The 20105-nt window shown below is 44.4% G+C and overlaps 1 protein-coding gene across 3 annotated transcripts in view; it reads left to right on the top strand.

Annotated features, from left to right (window-relative positions):
* The window catches only part of LOC124879156 (collagen alpha-1(IX) chain-like), a 64234-nt gene that overhangs the window by 30149 nt on the left and 13980 nt on the right, over positions 1 to 20105 (top strand). For 2 of the 3 annotated variants that reach the window (XM_047383519.1, XM_047383518.1), the window contains 8 exons: positions 10553 to 10624; positions 10866 to 10910; positions 11026 to 11061; positions 11146 to 11169; positions 11270 to 11323; positions 12344 to 12415; positions 14748 to 14786; positions 14935 to 14991. In XM_047383519.1, the coding sequence (XP_047239475.1) occupies positions 10553 to 10624; positions 10866 to 10910; positions 11026 to 11061; positions 11146 to 11169; positions 11270 to 11323; positions 12344 to 12415; positions 14748 to 14786; positions 14935 to 14991 (399 nt within the window). The remainder of the gene's footprint in view (positions 1 to 10552; positions 10625 to 10865; positions 10911 to 11025; positions 11062 to 11145; positions 11170 to 11269; positions 11324 to 12343; positions 12416 to 14747; positions 14787 to 14934; positions 14992 to 20105) is intronic. The other variant, XM_047383520.1, reaches the window with a different exon arrangement.

The raw sequence follows: 20105 nt of genomic DNA, 5'->3' as shown, positions 1-20105 counted from the left end.
AGAGCACAGACCCGGAAATTGAGGAAAACAGCTGTAGACGTGCTGCGTGTAGCACCTCTGTTCTTCATATTTGTGCCGTTATTAAAGCTGCAATATTATTGTGAGGGTGAAGAGCAGCTCATTCAACACAGATTTTGAGACGTTCCATTTCCAATGTTGGAACTCCGTCAGAGAATGCCGGCTGAACGCCGACGTTCTCTATGTGCCTTGTCCCACAACAAGCCGGTGTTATGTCATAACAACACACAGTTTATCAGGTATGATTACCTTACAACACACACCTTTGCTACCGGCTACGGTGGCTTTTTATGACCACAGAGACGTACGCTTTTTGTAGTTGGTTCGGATCGGGCCCGGTTTGTATTCAGACCATAAGCGAACCACACCAGAGTCCGTTTGGAAGCGGACCGAGACCACCTCAAAAAGTGGGTCTTGGTCCGGTTGTTTGGTCCGGACCAGGGTTCGCTTGAGTGTATTCACACATGCGCAAAAGATCCGGACCAAGGGGGGGAAACAAACTCTGGTCCGTTTAAAGCGGATCAAAAGTGGCAAGTGTGAATACACCCTTATAGCTGAACTTGGCTCATTCATTTTGATCTTTGCAAATACGTGCTTCAAAGAGGATAAATACAGTGTTTGATGAATTAATAAGCTCAAGGAATTTCTACCCTTGGTGAAAAAGAAAGCTCAGAGAATAATATGCACCTGCTCAAAGAAGTTGAAGAGGTTACCATCCTTACTAAATCCGCAATGGCCGGAAAAATATACAGACCCCTAGTTTTTTTTGGTCTGCATTTGTAGAACCAGTTTTTAACATGAAACAGTAAAGGAATGAATCATTAACAGGCATATTTGATCTTACCCTTTAATATTTTAGAAGATTTATATGACATGGATAAAAAAAAATGTCTCTTAATATAGCAAAATAAAATCTATTATCCAGGGCGAGGTTGAGCCATGGACGACTGGCCTGCTGCCGCTCTTGGCTGATATTGTTGGGTTTGGGGCTAGGTCCTGGGGTGGCCTGGGACCTGATCTCGCTCCCATGGGGTGGTCACCTGTGTGACAGGTGGGGGTTGTCTCCCTGGCGTCCCTGGCCTGGCAGGTGGGCCGTGGTGTCTCGGGCCTTGGTAGACTGGGGGTGTGGGTGCATGGGGGTTGGGAGGAGGGTTAAAGGATTTGGGTTATGCCCGGGTAGACATTGGAGGTTTGGAGGCTGGGTGCACATGTTGGGGCCCCTATTCAGCCTGGGGTCATGGCTGGTTTGGCTGGTCTCTGGGTTGATGGCGGTGGGGTGATCTTCTTGGCCTGCCCTTTGCTGAGATCATTTCTGTGTTGTTTGTGTTTATGCTTGGGCCACGTCCTGGAGTGGTGGATTCCTGTCAGGTAGCCTATGGCTCAATTGGATGTGTTGGGCTCTGGGAGGAAACCCTTTTGACCTCCTTCGGGGCTAGTGGGATGGTAATGGTTCATCTTCCTTTGGTCATTCCAAGTTCCGGCTACCGCAGTCTGCCGTTTTAAGGACTTTTAAGGACTCTCCTCTGCCTGATGCGGGGCAGTCTTAATGGAAGGGGTCCTGGGCTTGGCCTGCATGGCAGTAGATGACAGTATGGCTGGGTCGAGCTAGCTCGGTCCCCCGCCTCTCACCCTGTGCCTCTGTGTCCTGGGGGCTGCTGCTGCTGTACATCACTAGCAACCTACCTTACAGGGTATTACTGCCCTGGGGTGATACCTTGTGTTTGTCTGCCTGGGACTGATTTGGCCTTCTTGAAGCCGAGGGCACATGTCCTCGGCTGCTCTCTGGTGCTGAATGTTGTAGGCTTCCTACTGTTCTTGCCACTCTAACAACTGTGCAAATCCAGGTGACAAACTTGTTTACATACACCCACTCAAAACACACACATTTACTGCTACACCTACGCTCACCAACCCACACATTCACACACTTACCGACACACAAATAATCCAAATGGTACAAACACATGCCACAAACACACGTCACTATTACAACAATATGGCCTGCCTACTTTGATGTGTTAATTTATTAAAGTCAATCACACAATTTAGGATTCCATCTTGAGATATCCTGTTTGTAGAGCAAAACTGCCCTAGCACAAGTAGGCAACCCACTTCTCTATATACAGCATGCTGAAATGCCAAGACAGGACACATCAAAACACATCTTTGATCCTTATTATACTGTTTGTTTACTAATGTTCTCCAACAAACCTCTGAGGCCTTAACAGACCACCACGATTTATACTGACAATTTATACTGACCTTTAATGACTAACTAGATTATTTCTAAGGGTAATCAGTTGCATTGTAATTTATTTAGGTGTATTATAATTGAGGGACTGAATACAAATTAATTCTATATTCTCAGATTTTATTTGTAAAATTTATTAAAAAACATGCATCACTTTCCTTCCGCTTCACATTTATGCAACACTTTTTGTTGATCTGTCACATTAAATTCCCATAAAATACACAAAAATTTGTTGGTGTAACGGGACGTTTGCAAGGCACTTTAAATGCAGTCATTTACTGCTTTTGTTATTGTATGCCAGAGGGCTCAAAGTTGTTTTAAGTCCACACTCTCCAGACTAAGCCCAACTACATTTAACAAAACACAGAATGCCAATGATCTTTTATTTATGGCAGCAGATATAGACTTTGTAAAAAAAAATGAAATTCTGGAGGATTTAAAACTCACAAATATATTGCTGACTCTAAGCTGCACTTAGTTATGATTCCTAATGATAATTCATTTTGGAGGTCAAACCAGTTCATGCTTCTCATAAATCAATTCAAATAATACTTTTTAGTAACCAAGCTTTGTTGCAGAATTGTTTGGTGAAATATATCTGTCCAATTTAAGTTCAACTCATCATCTAAAAGTAAATTTTTTATGAAGCTCTGTGTTAAACAGATATTTGGGTTTTTGAGAACGGTATTCTAAACTGAAATATGCAGATGATATTTATGACAAAGTATTAAATATCACAATCTCAACAAACAACCTAAAGCTAGAAGGTCCATTATTTAACAGTATCTTCCAGCTTCACAAGTCAGAAACAAATAGTAGAAAATATACTTATAATGAACCAAGCCAAGTCGACTCAAGTGACGCTTGCTTTATGGACTACAGCAGTAATGAGAAGTCTTGAGGCTAAGAGCAATAAGAGCAATGCAGGAGATTAATGCAGCTAAAGATCAATAGAGTTTCCTATGAAAATGTATTAGCGTATTAGCTTAAAAACGCTGCAAAAGACCAAAGATAAAGGAGGACTAGATTTGCCTAACTTTCATCATTACTTTTTAGCCAACAGGCTACATTACATCTGGTTGGTTTAAACAAATGGTTTAAACACAGTCTTCTAGATGAACCCTGGCTAGACGTAGAACAGACATTATGCAATAATAAGATTTCAGATCTACCATTTATTAGCTCAAATATAAAACAACATGAATTTTAAAGCCTCAATATCAGCACCTCCCTGACAGCATGGTGGGAATATCTAAAAATGACAGGGTCTTCACTAATCCCATGTGGACGCACACCCAATTGGAACAACCCTGACATCCTGCAAATAAATAATATTATAAACTTTCCAGATTGGAGGAGTAAAGGAATTAAATAACTGGAATATATATTTGAAGGAATTCAGTTCATCCCATTTAATAGATTAATTATACAATATGGGATGGACAAGAATACATTTTTAGAATATCAACAAATTAAATCTATAGTAAAAAAATAAATTTAGGCTTAAAAACGTTGGGTTAAAATGCCGTCAAGTGTACTAGAGTTCCTAAAACTCAACCCCCCCAAATTAATGTCTAAGATACACAGGACACTGTCTAATATAGACGAATCAATTTCCCTTCCTATTATGAAATGGGAGGTGGACTTATCAGTTAACTTTGACCAAGCATTTTGGTCTCGGATATGTCCAGAACTTTTAAAATGACTAATAACACCAGTCTACAATTAATGCAATAAAAAATCCTTCATAGAATATACTATACAGGTATGTATGAACGTATGTTCAGGATGGGTTTTGCACCATCTAATACTTGCTTCCACTGCACAGGCAATATACCTGACAATTACATCCATGCACTATGGTTATGTACACCTGTTCAGAGGTTCTGGCACCTGATATGTGAAGTGTCCGAGATGTAATATTTCACATCCAATTCAGTTCGCTTGTTGGGCAACTTAGATGATGTCACCATAGAGACAAATTCAGCTCACATGGTTTAACCTGTACAGAAACCTTCTGTTGGATTATATAAGTCTTGAGACAGCCTCTGCCTCCTCATCAGATCAATCTCTCTGGGCTCCTTTAATCAGCTCCATCACCTAGTGGGGGTGGGGCACCTTTGGCTTTGTCCTGTGGGGCATTGTGGCAGATGCGGGGGGGTGTCTGGGTTTGGGGAATTTGGGGTGTCCCTGGGCTGGGGTCTCTGGGGTTGTCTGGCACCGGGGGCTGTGGCCCCAACTGGGGTGGGGCTTTGGTGGCTTTCTGGGGCGGCATCTGGTGGCTGCATGCAATGCTTTTGGGGAGCCTGTACCTGCGGACGTCGATTACTGGCCTGGTGGCCGGGCTGCTCCTGGGCGGATCTGGGATGGACTTGGGGGCTCTGGGTTCCTGGTGCGTGTCGCCCCCGGGATGGGGTCCTGGCTGGGTCGGGGAGGCTTGGGTCCGGGCAGATATGTCACCAGGGTTTTGGGTTGGTGCATGCTCTGGCATCCGGCACCAGCCCGGGGGTCTTCGGTGCATCGGTGGGCATAAGGGCCTCCTAAACTGGCGGGTAGGTACCATCTCATTGCAGGTGCTCTCTCCTTCAAGGAGTGCACTCTGCTGGTGGGACAGAGGGTCTGTGGGAGGGGGTGGGGTGGAGTCAACCTGGGTGTCTAATGTCTGATGTGTTCTGGAAGTTGTTCGAATGTTTGGGTGGGTGTAGGTTATCTCCCGGGATGGAGTTGGGTGGTTAGCCTCGGGTGGGGATGGGCATCGTTTGAACCTCGGTGGTTCCGGTTTGGATTCTGGTTCCTTGTCTAGATTCCGGTTCTTGACCAGTCCCGGTCCCGGTTCAGTCTGGGCTAGGGGGGGTCGGAGGGGTCTGCATGGTTTCAGAATCAGAATCAGAATCAGAATCAGAAAAGCTTTATTGCCACGTACGTTTTTGGACATACAAGGAATTTGTTTTGGCGTAGTCGGTGCAATACAGTACAAATTAAACAGTATAAACATATCTACAATATAATATAAATATATGTGCACAGTTTTAAGTGAGTGAGAGTAAATATAGAGCAGTATAAGATGCAAGAGCAATACAACAGTGCAGGTGATCATTGTGCAAGTAAAGCAGTGCAAGTAAAGCAGGAGTCCAAGCTGAGCGTTAATGTAACACATAGAGTTACAAGTTACAAGTGTCCTGTCAGCAAAAAAAGGGGGGGTGTGGGGGAAAGGGAGAGTGTCAGGGTGGTTTCCGGGCTTTGTTAACCAGGCTGGTGGCAGATGGGAAAAAACTGTTCTTGTGGCGTGAGGTTTTGGTCCGGATGGACCGCAGCCTCCTGCCAGAGGGGAGAGTCTCAAAGAGTCTGTGACCGGGGTGGGAGGGATCAGCCAGAATCTTCCCTGCCCGCTTCAGGGTCCTGGAGGTGTACAGTTCCTGGAGCGACAGTAGACTGCAGCCAATCACCTTCTCAGCAGACCGAATGACACGCTGCAGCCTGCCCTTATCCTTGGCTGTAGCAGCGGCGTACCAGATGGTGATGGAGGAGGTGAGGATGGACTCAATGATGGCTGTGTAGAAGTGCACCATCATAGTCTTTGGCAGGTTGAATTTCTTCAGCTGCCGCAGGAAGAACATCCTCTGCTGGGCTTTCTTGATGAGGGAGCTGATGTTTGGCTCCCACTTGAGATCCTGGGAGATGATGGTTCCCAGGAAGCGGAAAGATTCCACAGTGTCAATTGTGGAGTCACAGAGGGTGATGGGGGCAGGTGGGGCTGGGTTCTGCCTGAAGTTCACAACCATCTCCACTGTCTTTAGAGCGTTGAGCTCAAGGTTGTTCTGGCTGCACCAGTCCAACAGATGGTCCACCTCCCATCTGTACGCGGACTCATCACCATCAGAGATGAGTCCGATCAGGGTGGTGTCGTCCGCAAACTTCAGAAGCTTGACAGACTGGTGACTGGAGGTGCAGCTGTTGGTGTACAGGGAGAAGAGCAGAGGAGAGAGAACACAGCCTTGGGGGGAACCGGTGCTGATGGTCAGGGAGTCAGAGACGTGCTTCCCCAGCCTCACGCGCTGCTTCCTGTCAGACAGGAAGTCAGTGATCCACCTGCAGGTGGAGTCGGGCACACTCAGCTGGGAGAGCTTCTCCTGTAGCAGAACTGGGACGATGGTGTTGAAGGCAGAGCTGAAATCCACAAACAGGATCCTGGCGTAGGTTCCTGTGGAGTCCAGGTGCCGGAGGATGAAGTGAAGGGCTAGGTTGACTGCATCATCTACAGACCTGTTGGCTCTGTAGGCAAACTGCAGGGGGTCAAGGAGGGGGTCGGTGATGTCTTTTAGGTGTGAGGGATGTCTTTTAGGTGTCTTTTGGCGGGCGGGCTGGCCGGTGCTGATCTCGGGGTGGACTGGTCTCGGCTTCTTGGTGGGTTTTGGTTTTGGCTCTGTGGGCTCTGCCTTCTGTGGGCTTCGGTGTGGGTTTTCTCACCGGGCTACTTCAGGCAGGGGCATGGGGGTCGGGCATGTTCTTGGACCTGGATGCTGTGGGTCTTCTTCTCACGTGGGTGCACCTTTGCAGGGGGCTTTGTTTTTGGAGGGATGGTGGGGGCGCACTTGCATGTTGTGGGCTTTGTGCATGGCTTCCGCTTTGGGTGCTCATTGCTGTGTACAGGTCCTTCTCAAAATATTAGCATATTGTGATAAAGTTCATTATTTTCCATAATGTCATGATGAAAATTTAACATTCATATATTTTAGATTCATTGCACACTAACTGAAATATTTCAGGTCTTTTATTGTCTTAATACGGATGATTTTGGCATACAGCTCATGAAAACCCAAAATTCCTATCTCACAAAATTAGCATATCATTAGAAGGGTCTCTAAACGAGCTATGAACCTAATCATCTGAATCAATGAGTTAACTCTAAACCCCTGCAAAAGATTCCTGAGGCCTTTAAAACTCCCAGCCTGGTTCATCACTCAAAACCCCAATCATGGGTAAGACTGCCGACCTGACTGCTGTCCAGAAGGCCACTATTGACACCCTCAAGCAAGAGGCTAAGACACAGAAATAAATTTCTGAACGAATAGGCTGTTCCCAGAGTGCTGTATCAAGGCACCTCAGTGGGAAGTCTGTGGGAAGGCAAAAGTGTGGCAGAAAACGCTGCACAACGAGAAGAGGTGACCGTACCCTGAGGAAGATTGTGGAGAAGGGCCGATTCCAGACCTTGGGGGACCTGCGGAAGCAGTGGACTGAGTCTGGAGTAGAAACATCCAGAGCCACCGTGCACAGGCATGTGCAGGAAATGGGCTACAGGTGCCGCATTCCCCAGGTCAAGCCACTTTTGAACCAGAAACAGCAGCAGAAGCGCCTGACCTGGGCTACAGAGAAGCAGCACTGGACTGTTGCTCAGTGGTCCAAAGTACTTTTTTCGGATGAAAGCAAATTCTGCATGTCATTCGGAAATCAAGGTGCCAGAGTCTGGAGGAAGACTGGGGAGAAGGAAATGCCAAAATGCCAAAAGTCCAGTGTCAAGTACCCACAGTCAGTGATGGTCTGGGGTGCCGTGTCAGCTGCTGGTGTTGGTCCACTGTGTTTTATCAAGGGAAGGATCAATGCAGCTAGCTATCAGGAGATTTGGAAGCACTTCATGCTTCCATCTACTGAAAAGCTTTATGGAGATGAAGATTTCATTTTTCAGCACGACCTGGCACCTGCTCACAGTGCCAAAACCACTGGTAAATGGTTTACTGACCATGGTATCACTGTGCTCAATTGGCCTGCCAACTCTCCTGACCTGAACCCCATAGAGAATCTGTGGGATATTGTGAAGAGAACGTTGAGAGACTCAAGACCCAACACTCTGGATGAGCTAAAGGCTGCTATCGAAGCAGCTTGGCTCGGCTCTGTCGTTTCTGCTTGGCTGGCATGGATGTTGGTGGTTCTGCATCTCCAGGGGGAGTGCGGCCTCTTTGCTGTGCATGCTGTGGTCTTTCTTTGCCGCCCTTCTGCTTGTTAGGCTGGTGTCTTTTCCTTGGGCACGGTGCTGGCCGGGGTGGTGCATCGCGGAGTCTGCTGGACTGCCTGGCTGCCCCGGGGGGTCTCGGCTTGATTTTCTGAGGGGCGTGCATTTGCCTATGCTGGTCCGGAGCTTGGATTTGGGTGCGCCTGCCATTTTGGGTTGGGTGCTTCTTGTTGGTGGACTCGGTGTTGGTGTGGGACATGTTTTGTTGCCCTGCTTGCCTGGTTGTGGCTGGGGTCTGGTGCCGGGCATCGGGGACTGGGCGCTCTGTTGGCTCTGCCCCGTGGTTCGGGGGTGGTTGGGCATGTTGGTCATGCGCTCTCCTTTGTGTGGCGTATTCTGGTTGCGCTGGGCTGGCTGGTCTGCTCTTTTTTCTGTGGTGAGGCCGCACTCTTGGTCGATGCTGCGCATGCTTCCGGCTGGCTCCTTTTTGTTAGGGGGCGGTGGCTCCTGCGGGCGGGGGACAGGTTGTCGGGGCTGGCGATCGGGCTTTGAGGGTTTGGATGGTTCCGGTGGGGGGGTGTTGGTCCTGGTTTTCGGTCAGTTCTCAGGGCCTGGTACCTGTCCATAGCCTTTCGCCCGATGGATGTGCCTATGCCTCCGTCCCTTGTTGGAACTCGGTGAACGGGGGTGCCTATTGGGGTCAGCCGTGGAGCTGGCTCCCTGGGAGAGCATTCCTTCCCAGTCCTTCCCTCCCCATCCCCGGACACCTCCCTCTGCCCACTCCATCACACTACCACTCATGTAGGTCCTTGGGGTGCAGGTGAATCATTGGGGTGCCGCAAGGGATTTCCATCTTTGCGGTCCCATGGCAGCCTGTGCCCCAATTTTATTGTACAACTTAGACACTCATTTATAAAATTTTCATGGCATTTATATGTAGGGCCTTGGGTGTGAGTGCCCTCAATGGCACTAAGAGTGGGGGTATTTTATTATCCTAACCTCTGGTGCCTGCGCTTACTCTAAGGGTTAAATTGCATGTAGACAAGTAGGGTTCTGGGGTAGGGGGGGTGACACACCCTATTCCCCACCCATTTGAAGCCTGTGAACTGAAAGGTTCAGTTCAATTCAGTTTATTTTATGTCTCCAATTCACAACATTCATTGTCTCGAGGCACTTTACAAAGTCAACTGAATCAAATCATACAGATTCCAAGTCAGGTACGTACATCCCAATTGATCTTAGTTATTAAACAGTGCAGTCAAATTCAGTTTATCATTCATGTTGAATAAAACGTGTTCTATTTAGGGAAGTCAGTGACTTATAGCATTCACTCCTCCTGGATGAGTATGTAGTGACAGTGGACAGTCACTGGCATTGTGTCGTTGACGACACAAGTTCTGCCATACTCTTCCCATGTTTCAAAGATTGAACAGTCCTCTGTGAGATATTCAGAGCTGGGATATTGTTTCCTAACCTAATAAACTTTTAAACAACTATATCCCTGACTTTTTTCTTTAGTCTTCGTGATGCTGTTTGTTCAATAATGTTTTCAAACTAACCTCTGAAGTCATCATAGAACAGCTGGATTTATACTGAGATTAAATTGCACAAAGGTGGACTAATTAAAAGGACCTCTGAAAGCATTTGTTTGCACTGGATTTTATTTAGGAGTAAAGGAGGGTGAATGCATATGCAACCCTTGCTTTTTAGATATGTATTTGTAAAAATGTTGAAAACTATGTATAATTTTCCTTCCACTTCAAGATATGCTATTTTGGGTTGATCTAACACATCAAATCACAATAAAATGTTTTAAAGTATGTGGCTGTAACATAACATTTGGAAAGGTTCTAGGGGCATGAATATTTTTGAAAGGGTCTTTGTAAAAATGAACACAGTTCGGTTTGCTTAAAGAGTTTAGAAATTGTTAGCTCTACCCCACATTATTTTACAACCAGAACAACATCAGCCAACTTTCCTAACAAACAAAAACCTATTTTCTGTTGGCCATGTATTTTGATGTGCTGCCCCTGGAGTTCCACTGTCATAAGGAATAATTGTATCCACCTAGTTTGAACCCAAATGGTTGTAAACGCTGTGCTTACCCAGATACAGAAATCCACAGCTTCTCATATTTCAAATTCAATGGCAAATAAAAATAAGCAGTAATGTTATCTGTATAAGACTCCATTAGCTTGAGCTCCAACACACCAACTGCACCCCACCTTTCATTGATTACATGTTTACCGGCTCTGCCTTTGTGTATCTTAGCAACAGTGCCGGGAGATGCAGGAAGCAGATAAAGCTGTTGTATTCTTGTCATTTCTGTTTGCTAGGGCAGCAAAGGGGAGAAGGGGGAGATCGGTCTTCCTGGACAGAGAGGCCTCCCTGGACTTCCAGGATCTTCTGTAAGAAACCCCTGGTGCACACTCCATATTTTCTGTGTGGGATCATATGCCTACGTTCTTTGAAAATACTGAAAATCATTAGTAAAAATATTTGTTTTAGACTTCAGATCTACATTCATCCAAAGCTCAGGATAAATGTGATGTCTTTTAATTTTGTGTTTGCAGAATGTGGGATTGAGAATGTGTGATAGTGCAGTGAAAGCAACTGCAACATTGATTTGACTGTGTTTGCTGTCTGCAGGGTCCCATTGGTCCAATGGGTCCCAGAGGACCTGTAGGAGAAAGAGTGAGTGAACAATTAATTACTCTCAAATCATTATGTAAGAAAAATTTGAAATTTTGTTCCATTTTCTGTTACAAACATTTGCAATGTAAATGATTTCTCCGTGTCCTATTTGTAGGGTCTGCCTGGCTTTCCTGGACCTCCAGGTCCTTCTGTAAGTTGAAAATATTGACATGTGTACAGAACATACAAAATTGGATGTTCACTATAATTTCCTGTCTGTTCTCTTCTTTCACAGGGTCCATCAAGCGAAGGACCTGCTGTATGTATTGTTTAGTTTATCTTTTTAGTCCTCTCATAAAACACAATTTAAAAGTATCTTTTTAGTAGAATTTTCTTGGCATTATCTGATGTGTTTACAGGGTCCTCCAGGGAAGCCAGGAACCCCAGGAGATGAAGGAAACATTGGACCTGAGGTCAGATTTTGACCTTAAACAAATGTTATTTGTGAATAAAACAAATGCCGCCTATTGTTAGTACTAACACGTATTGATTTGAGAATTCTTGGGATCATTGTAGTAATTATGAACAAAGGAGAACTGGAGATTTGAGGATCGCTATAGCTGTCCAAGTTGTCTGATCTCTAAACCTGACTAAGTTGTCAGTCAGTCATTTTTTACCGGTTATTCCATAGTGGGTCGCAGGGGAGCTGGTGCCTATCTCCAGCAGTCTACGGGCGAGAAGCACGGTACAACCTGGGCAGGTCGCCAGTTCATCGCAGGGCAACACACAAACAACCATACACACTCTCATTCATACACCTTAGTCTTACACCAACTTTCGGTATATCCCGAAACCTAACCTACTTGCTTGATCCATTGACCTAACTGAGTTGCCTTAAATCCTGAAGCCAACCAAGTTTTTTGATTTCTAAACCTGGCCAGGTCATTTAATGCCTAAACCTAATGAATTAGACATGGAAACATTAGTGTTATGGTCCAGACTGCCAGTGAGAACAACAATTCAAGCGAATTATGAGTGTAAATGCTCGATTGAGTATTTACTTTTTTTCCAAAAAGTAAGTTCTCTGGTAAATCCACATGCAGTTCACTGGATTAGGTATAAAACAAATAAAGAAAGACCACAAAGTTATGGAAAACATCTAAAAGTTTGTATTACAATTTAAACACTGTTCCACAATAAAATCATTCAGCTTAGTCTTTTCTTTTGTTGTTATCTATCAATCAATAAATGAAACAGGCTTATCTGCTCAGTCAGTTTTCAGTTACCCAGTTTATATGCTGACCATAATTTTTGTCACAATTTTATAGAAATAGTAGCACAACGTTTTTTTAAATTGCTGTAAACCATTGAAAAATGTTGAGGCACCACACAGAATGTGTTTCATCATCAAAACAGTTCTTTAACAAAATTCAGTGTCTGACATGTTGACTATATTGTGATTATTTTTCCTTGTGTTTGCTTGGAAACTGCAGGGTCCACCTGGACCTAGAGGGGGGCCTGGCATTGCAGGTCCTCCTGGCCCACCTGGTCCACCAGGGCCTGTGGTAAGAACCAAATCTGGCTTATATTTGCTTTTTAATCAAATTATCCTGTTCTATAGTTGACATATTTCACATGTATTGTATTGTATTTGACTGCCCTTTTAAATCTTTACTTGTAGTTTGGGTTTACAAATGTGGGCTGTCAACATTTGTTGGTACTATGTTGGGAACAGGCAAGTTTGCTGCAAAAATTGTTAACAAAAGTTTCATTAGAAGATTCTCAGAGCCTACAGGTCCTTCTCAAAATATTAGCATATTGTGATAAAGCTCATTATTTTCCATAATGTAATGATGAAAATTTAACATTCATATATTTTAGATTCATTGCACACTAACTGAAATATTTCAGGTCTTTTATTGTCTTAATACGGATGATTGTGGCATACAGTTCATGAAAACCCAAAATTCCTATCTCACAAAATTAGCATATTTCATCCGACCAATAAAAGAAAAGTGTTTTTAATACAAAAAACGTCAACCTTCAAATAATCATGTACAGGTTTGCACTCAATACTTGGTCGGGAATCCTTTTGCAGAAATGACTGCTTCAATGCGGTGTGGCATGGAGGCAATCAGCCTGTGGCACTGCTGAGGTCTTATGGAGGCCCAGGATGCTTCGATAGCGGCCTTTAGCTCATCCAGAGTGTTGGGTCTTGAGTCTCTCAACGTTCTCTTCACAATATCCCACAGATTCTCTATGGGGTTCAGGTCAGGAGAGTTGGCAGGCCAATTGAGCACAGTGATACCATGGTCAGTAAACCATTTACCAGTGGTTTTGGCACTGTGAGCAGGTGCCAGGTCGTGCTGAAAAATGAAATATTCATCTCCATAAAGCTTTTCAGCAGATGGAAGCAGGAAGTGCTCCAAAATCTCCTGATAGCTAGCTGCATTGACCCTGTCCTTGATAAAACACAGTGGACCAACACCAGCAGCTGACACGGCACCCCAGACCATCACTGACTGTGGGTACTTGACACTGGACTTCTGGCATTTTGGCATTTACTTCTCCCCAGTCTTCCTCCAGACTCTGGCACCTTGATTTCCGAATGACATGCAGAATTTGCTTTCATCCGAAAAAAGTACTTTGGACCACTGAGCAACAGTCCAGTGCTGCTTCTCTGTAGCCCAGGTCAGGCGCTTCTGCCGCTGATTCTGGTTCAAACGTGGCTTGACCTGGGGAATGCAGCACCTGTAGCCCATTTCCTGCACACGGCTGTGCACGGTGGCTCTGGATGTTTCTACTCCAGATTCAGTCCACTGCTTCCGCAGGTCCCCCAAGGTCTGGAATCGGCCCTTCTCCACAATCTTCCTCAGGGTCCGGTCACCTCTTCTCGTTGTGCAGCGTTTTCTGCCACACTTTTTCCTTCCCACAGACTTCCCACTGAGGTTCCTTGATACAGCATTCTGGGAACAGCCTATTCGTTCAGAAATTTCTTTGTGTGTCTTACCCTCTTGCTTGAGGGTGTCAATAGTGGCCTTCTGGACAGCAGTCAGGTCGGCAGTCTTACCCATGATTGGGGTTTTGAGTGATGAACCAGGCTGGGAGTTTTAAAGGCCTCAGGAATCTTTTGCAGGTGTTTAGAGTTAACTCGTTGATTCAGATGATTAGGTTCATAGCTCGTTTAGAGACCCTTTTAATGATATGCTAATTTTGTGAGATAGGAATTTTGGGTTTTCCTGAGCTGAATGCCAAAATCATCCATATTAAGACAATAAAAGACCTGAAATATTTCAGTTAGTGTGCAATGAATCTAAAATATATGAATGTTAAATTTTCATCATGACATTATGGAAAATAATGAACTTTATCACAATATGCTAATATTTTGAGAAGGACCTGTATATATATTCTTTGTTCTTTGAAAGTGAAAAGTCCATGCATTTTCATGCATAACCTATTGCAAGCACAATTAAGCAGTTGCACATAAATAGAACTAGTTATAAAAACACTGACTGGTCTAAATAGTTTTGGTGAAAGTTCTAGCCTGACGTTTGGCATATTAGATACTAACTAGGAAGTTTAACAGTATACAGCTAACTTTATCATGCCAAGGTTGACAGACCACATAACTGTAACTGATGCTCTGTATCAGCAACCTGTTGTATAGAGAGCACCTGCTTTAAGGGTGTGACTCCATTATCCTTCACATAATTTTTCTTCTCGCTTTCAAAAGATTGTATTCACTTCTTCTTGAGATTTCCCATTGTGGGTGTTGATGTTGCATGAAGTGTTTCCTTTTCCCACATTCACAATGGGTTTTCAGGCTGTGGTGTGCTTATGAGAACATCTACACCCACCCTTGGCTACTTTAGGTGTCACTCTGCTGTCTTTTAGGGACCACCCGGTGCCAACAGTGAGGGAAGTGGGGAAGCTGTGAGTCTTTCACTGTCTAACACACAGCTAAATGTTTCCTTGATGCATGACGACTATAGCGGTGGCAGCATATCATCAACAGAATGAGTCACTGCAGTTAAGGGGCTGTGCAGATTTGTCAGTGAAGCTTGTCTCTTCATGTTTACAGTGTCCTGCCACGTGCCCTGCTGGACCTCAGGGACTGCATGGGCTGCCAGGGATGAAGGTGAGGAATGTTAACAAGGTCAAACTGGACTGAAGCATTTTAATTAGTTTCCTTCTCAGAGATTTTATAATGTTTTTAATACATGGCGACCATTGTGAAGTACAATTCAATACAATTAAATGCAATTGTGTGAAAACAATTCAATTCAATTTATTCATGTTGCATCAATTTACAACAAAAGCTCACTTAAGGTGCTTAAACCTACAGTTGGTTCCAATTCATAGGATCCAGCTAGGTCCAAATTCAATTGAAATCAAATTTAGTTGCAGACTGTGCAACGTTCTCCCTTCTACAGTATTATTGTCTCTATTGGACTCCTCAATGATTTTCTATGTGATACCGGTGCCCCAAAGGATGACTGAACAAATACTGAACACTTCACAAACTCAACAGGTCTCCCAACGCTTATATAGCCTGTCTGTCTGTTGTATGTAGCATATTGTACAGTATGTCGGCACAAGAATAATTACTGTCAGCATATACAATAGGTATTAATTTTCCTCAATCACCTTGCAGGATAGAAACAGCAATTGACTGTAAGTTGGACATCTCAAGTATTCAAAAAGCAGACTTGGAAACATGTAGTCTTAAAAACCTTTGAATGTCAACTTCGGAGGTCTCTGCCATTTTATTCTGGAGATTCCTATGTGCAGTTGTGCTAAAAACATTTATGTGCCCCTGCTCAAAATCCAGGTTTTAGAGACTTACACTAAGAACATGGTTTCCAAGATTTTTACACATTCAGTGTGACATACATTTATCTGTTTAACAGAACTGAAAAAAAAAATATCTTTTAGGGAATATAGTTTTAGAAAGCTACAATAATCTGATTGCATACAAGCACCAACTAATACTTGAAGCAATTTTTTATTAAATTTCTGCATGTTGTCTTTGTGAGTTCACACTTTCCATCAAATATAGAAAATTTGGGCAACCAGAAATAAAGTTCAGTTGTTATAGTAGCATTTTTCTATAGTGTTCCCATTCACATCCTTTAGCCAAGGTCAAAACTTGAAGAGAGGTTACAAAGCCTTAAAAAGAATTTTCGTTGTGCAACTGTATCAGTCAGGAGAGTGCAAAAAAAACAACAAATTATACATATTTGCGCCCACAGTGACAATAAACCATTCTCAGAAATGTCCAACAAGAACCGGTTATGTTCTACAAGTGTCAAAGATCTGGTTGCAAGTCAGAAACCTTTTGTTCCAAATAAAACATCCAGGGCTGGCTAAAAACTTACAAGAAAAGATGTTATGGTCTGGAGAAACTGACATGGAACTCTTTTGGCTGCAGTTTCAAAAGATATGGTAGGCACAGAAAAAGCACAAAGCATCACCAAAAGATCACCATTCCTACAGTGAAACATTAAGGTGGTAGATTCATGCTCTGTAATAGTGTTCTTCAAATAGAACTAATGTTTTATTAAGTTGATTGAAATTAGAACAGTTCCAAATACCCAACAGTTTTGACCCAATCCTGTCAGATCTTTTATTGATTCAGTATATTTTTCAGCATCACAGTGAGACTGAATCAACAAAAGACTGGCTTCACCAGACAAAAAGCTTTGGAATGGTTTAACCGGAACACAGAAATAAATCCAACAGAAAATATGTGCAAGTAGGCTGCGGACAAGCGATGGCCTCACAATTCTGATATATTTGAACTTTTAAAGTAACCTACTGAACCCTGCTTACAGTTTCACTTTCCTAACAGTTGCAAGTTGCTTTCCGAAAACTTATCAAGATAGTTACTGAAAGTTTTTTTCTGTCTGTTCTTGAAATGTATTTGTTTAATTTGTTTAAATGTAATTCGTTTATTGAGCTACAACAACATTTAATTTCTATTTGGGATTAATAAAGTATTTTTAAATTGAATTTGAATTGACTTAAGGGTGTATCCACTTGTGCAACCATGCTATTGCACAGTTTTATTGCAATATGCCCCCACCCCCACAGATTAGGCTGTTTTTAGTTGAATCATACAGGATGACATAAAAGGTGAAACGGTTTGTGAATACTTGCTTACCTAGATGTGGGTTTATAACTTACAATCCTTCCTTGGTTGACAGGTTGCAGCAGTTGTTTCTCTAGACGCATTGCTGGTGTATTTCTCTTCGGCATTCGACACACCTGACAAGTTCAGACCATCAAACTGTCAAACCTTCTTTTAGAGATCCCTCACACTGACTGATCAGTTAACTAATGCAATTGATTAGTACCATCTAGCTGCTGTTGTGATTATTATTCTGAATATATTATTTAATATTTAATTATTATATTTTAATATTTTATTAAATAGTAATTCAGTCTGTTAAGTGGTGTCCTGTGCATACCAGCCCAATAAGGTGGTATTGAAGACTGTTCTCCCAAATTCAACCAGCAAGTCAAATGTGCAACCAGCGGAGAAAACACACTGGATAGTGTTTACTCTAACATAAAACATGTATACAGGGTGACCCCCCTCCCCCACCTTGGACAATCAGATCACCTCTCTCTGCTCCTCTTCCCAGCCTACACCCCCTTGGAAGGTGAACAAGACCAGCCACAAGGACCATCAAAGCCTGGCCTGAGAATGCTCTCGCCCAGCTGCAGGGAGTGTAGCATTTTTGAATAACAGGACCTGGATACACACACCGAGTCTGTACTCTTCTACATTAGGTGCTGTGTGGATATTGTTACCGAGGACAGACACACCTGGGTATTTCCAAACAGGAAGCCCTGGATGAAGACGGAAGTCCAGACCCTGATCAGAGCTCGAAACCCGGCTTTCAGGACAGGGAACAAAGCCCTTTGCAGCACCACCAGAGCTGATCTGAGGAGGGGTATCAACCAAGCCAAGGACTCCTACAAGAGGAAAATAGAAGGATACCTGATGGACAACAACCGTAAAATGTGGAAGTGCATCCAGGCCCTAACAAACTACAAAGGCAAACCCCCTCCCACATCCTACAACAGCAGACGCACACTGGCAGAGGAGCTAAACAGCTTTTTTGCCTGTTTTAAGACAACCACCACTCTGCAGCCACTGTTTCCAGCACCCGACCTCTCTCTCCAGGAGCGTGAGGCGAGGAAAAACCTGAGAGCAGTGAACCCCAGGAAAGCTGCTGGTCCTAATGGTATCCCAGGGGCGGTGATAAAAGCATGTGCAGACCAATTGGCAGGGATCCTCACTGAACTCTTCAACATCTTCCTGACACATGCCACAGTCTCCAAATGCTTAAAGGCCTCATCCCACATCATCCCGATTTTCAAAAAACCTGCCATAGACAGCCTGAATGATTACAGACCCATCACCCTGACATCTCTAATTGTCAAGAGCCTGGAGCAATCAGGCTCCCAACACATCAGAGACTGCCTTCCTTCCTCCTTTAACCCCACCAGTTTGCGTACAGGGCAAACTGGCCTACGGAGGACGCCATTGCCTTTACACTCCACACAGCACTGAGCCACCTGGAGTACAAGGAGAGCTATGTGAGGATGCTCTTCATGGACTACAGCTCAGCATTTAACACTATCGTTCCAGACATCCTCACCACCAAACCACTGGAATTACAGATCCCCCACCCACCTGCAACTGGATTAAAAACTTTCTTAGACTCGGCCCACACCACTCCACCACAACCACACTCAGCACTGGTTTCCCTCAGGGCTGCATCTTGAGCCCTCTACTGTATGCCCTGTACACATACGACTCCTTTCCAACCCACTCAACCAACTGCATAATCAAATATGCGAATGTCACGACACTGGTTGGTCTCATCAGTGACGGAGATGAGAGCGCGTACAGGACTGAGGTGGAGGAGCTGTCACGCTGGTGCTCAGAAAACAACCTGACCCAGAATGTCCACAAAACAAAAGAACTGATCATGGACTTCAGGAAGATCAGATAGGATCACACCCCTCCTCATAGACAGAGAACAGCTGGAACCTTCATGTTCCTGGGCACCCTCATCTCCACAGACAACTCCTGGACCAACAATATCAGAGCCCTGGTAAAGAAGGCCCAACAGCGGCTCCACTTCCTGCGTGTCCTCAGAAAGAACAACCTGGACACAAAGCTGCTGCTTTGTGTCCAGGTTGGTAGAGAGCGTACTGACATACTGTTTGGGTGTGTGGTACACAGGCTCCACAGCTGAGGACAGGAAGGCAGTGCAGAGGGTGATAAACAGACCCCAAAAGATAATCGGCTGCCCTCTGCCCAGCCTGGAAAACATCGCCATGTCCTGCTGCCTCAGGAGAACAAATGCCATCACAGGTGATCCCTCACCCCTGCCAACCCTGTTTGACTTGTTACCCTGTGGAAGTTGTGCAGGTCAACAAAATCCCACACCCACAAACAGACTCACTCACAGACATAACAAGTCAACTCAAACACTAGCTCTTACGTTAACCGTGCCGGGTTTCTGGGCGACGTGTTGAGAGAAGTGAAAGTGTCCCGGTAATCCACGTGTGGGCATTAACAAAGGGGCTAGCATTACAGCTAATCCTAGTAGCTGTGAGGGGGTCAGCTGTTTAGCTGGCCCACCCAAACTGTATGACAAAGGAACGTAGCTCTCGTTACTTGGAAGTACACACAGGAAGGCATGCGAGGCTGTGTCCCGATGCCTTGTTCTCCGGCCGTGGGGGAAACTCCGCTTCAATTAGGGCTGCTTCTGGAAGCTTCAGAAATAAAATCAAGCCACGCTTATCTTAGTCCTTTTTTATGAATGAATGCTGGATACTCGAACAGCAAAATCATTACGTAACTTTGTTGCATACGGTCGACGTGGTCGTAGTCACTTTTGGATCTAGGGATTCTTCAAAGTAGTAGCCCTACTCGCCTGCGAGTTTCAAGGCCTTCAGCTGATGCGTGCTCTGATTCCTCCATTAGCTGTTGTCCACAGCCAAAATGAGACAGAACGGAGGGGAGAACATGCCCTTGGGTCAGAGATTCCAGGTCTGACGCCTCCTCTTCCTGGGCTGTGTTAGGAATAGGTTAGTGTGATTTTGAAAGGTGCAAAGATTCATACAGGCCTTTAATGATGTATATTTCAGAGTCCATGTTCACTTCATGGCTGCTATTTTCCCTCCTAATTCTTTGGAAAGTGTTTGGCAGACCTGACCTCTACACAAACT

The sequence above is a fragment of the Girardinichthys multiradiatus genome, chromosome 13, assembly GCF_021462225.1.
Source record: "Girardinichthys multiradiatus isolate DD_20200921_A chromosome 13, DD_fGirMul_XY1, whole genome shotgun sequence".
NCBI lineage: Eukaryota > Metazoa > Chordata > Actinopteri > Cyprinodontiformes > Goodeidae > Girardinichthys > Girardinichthys multiradiatus.
This window is presented reverse-complemented; position numbering and strand designations above follow the sequence as displayed.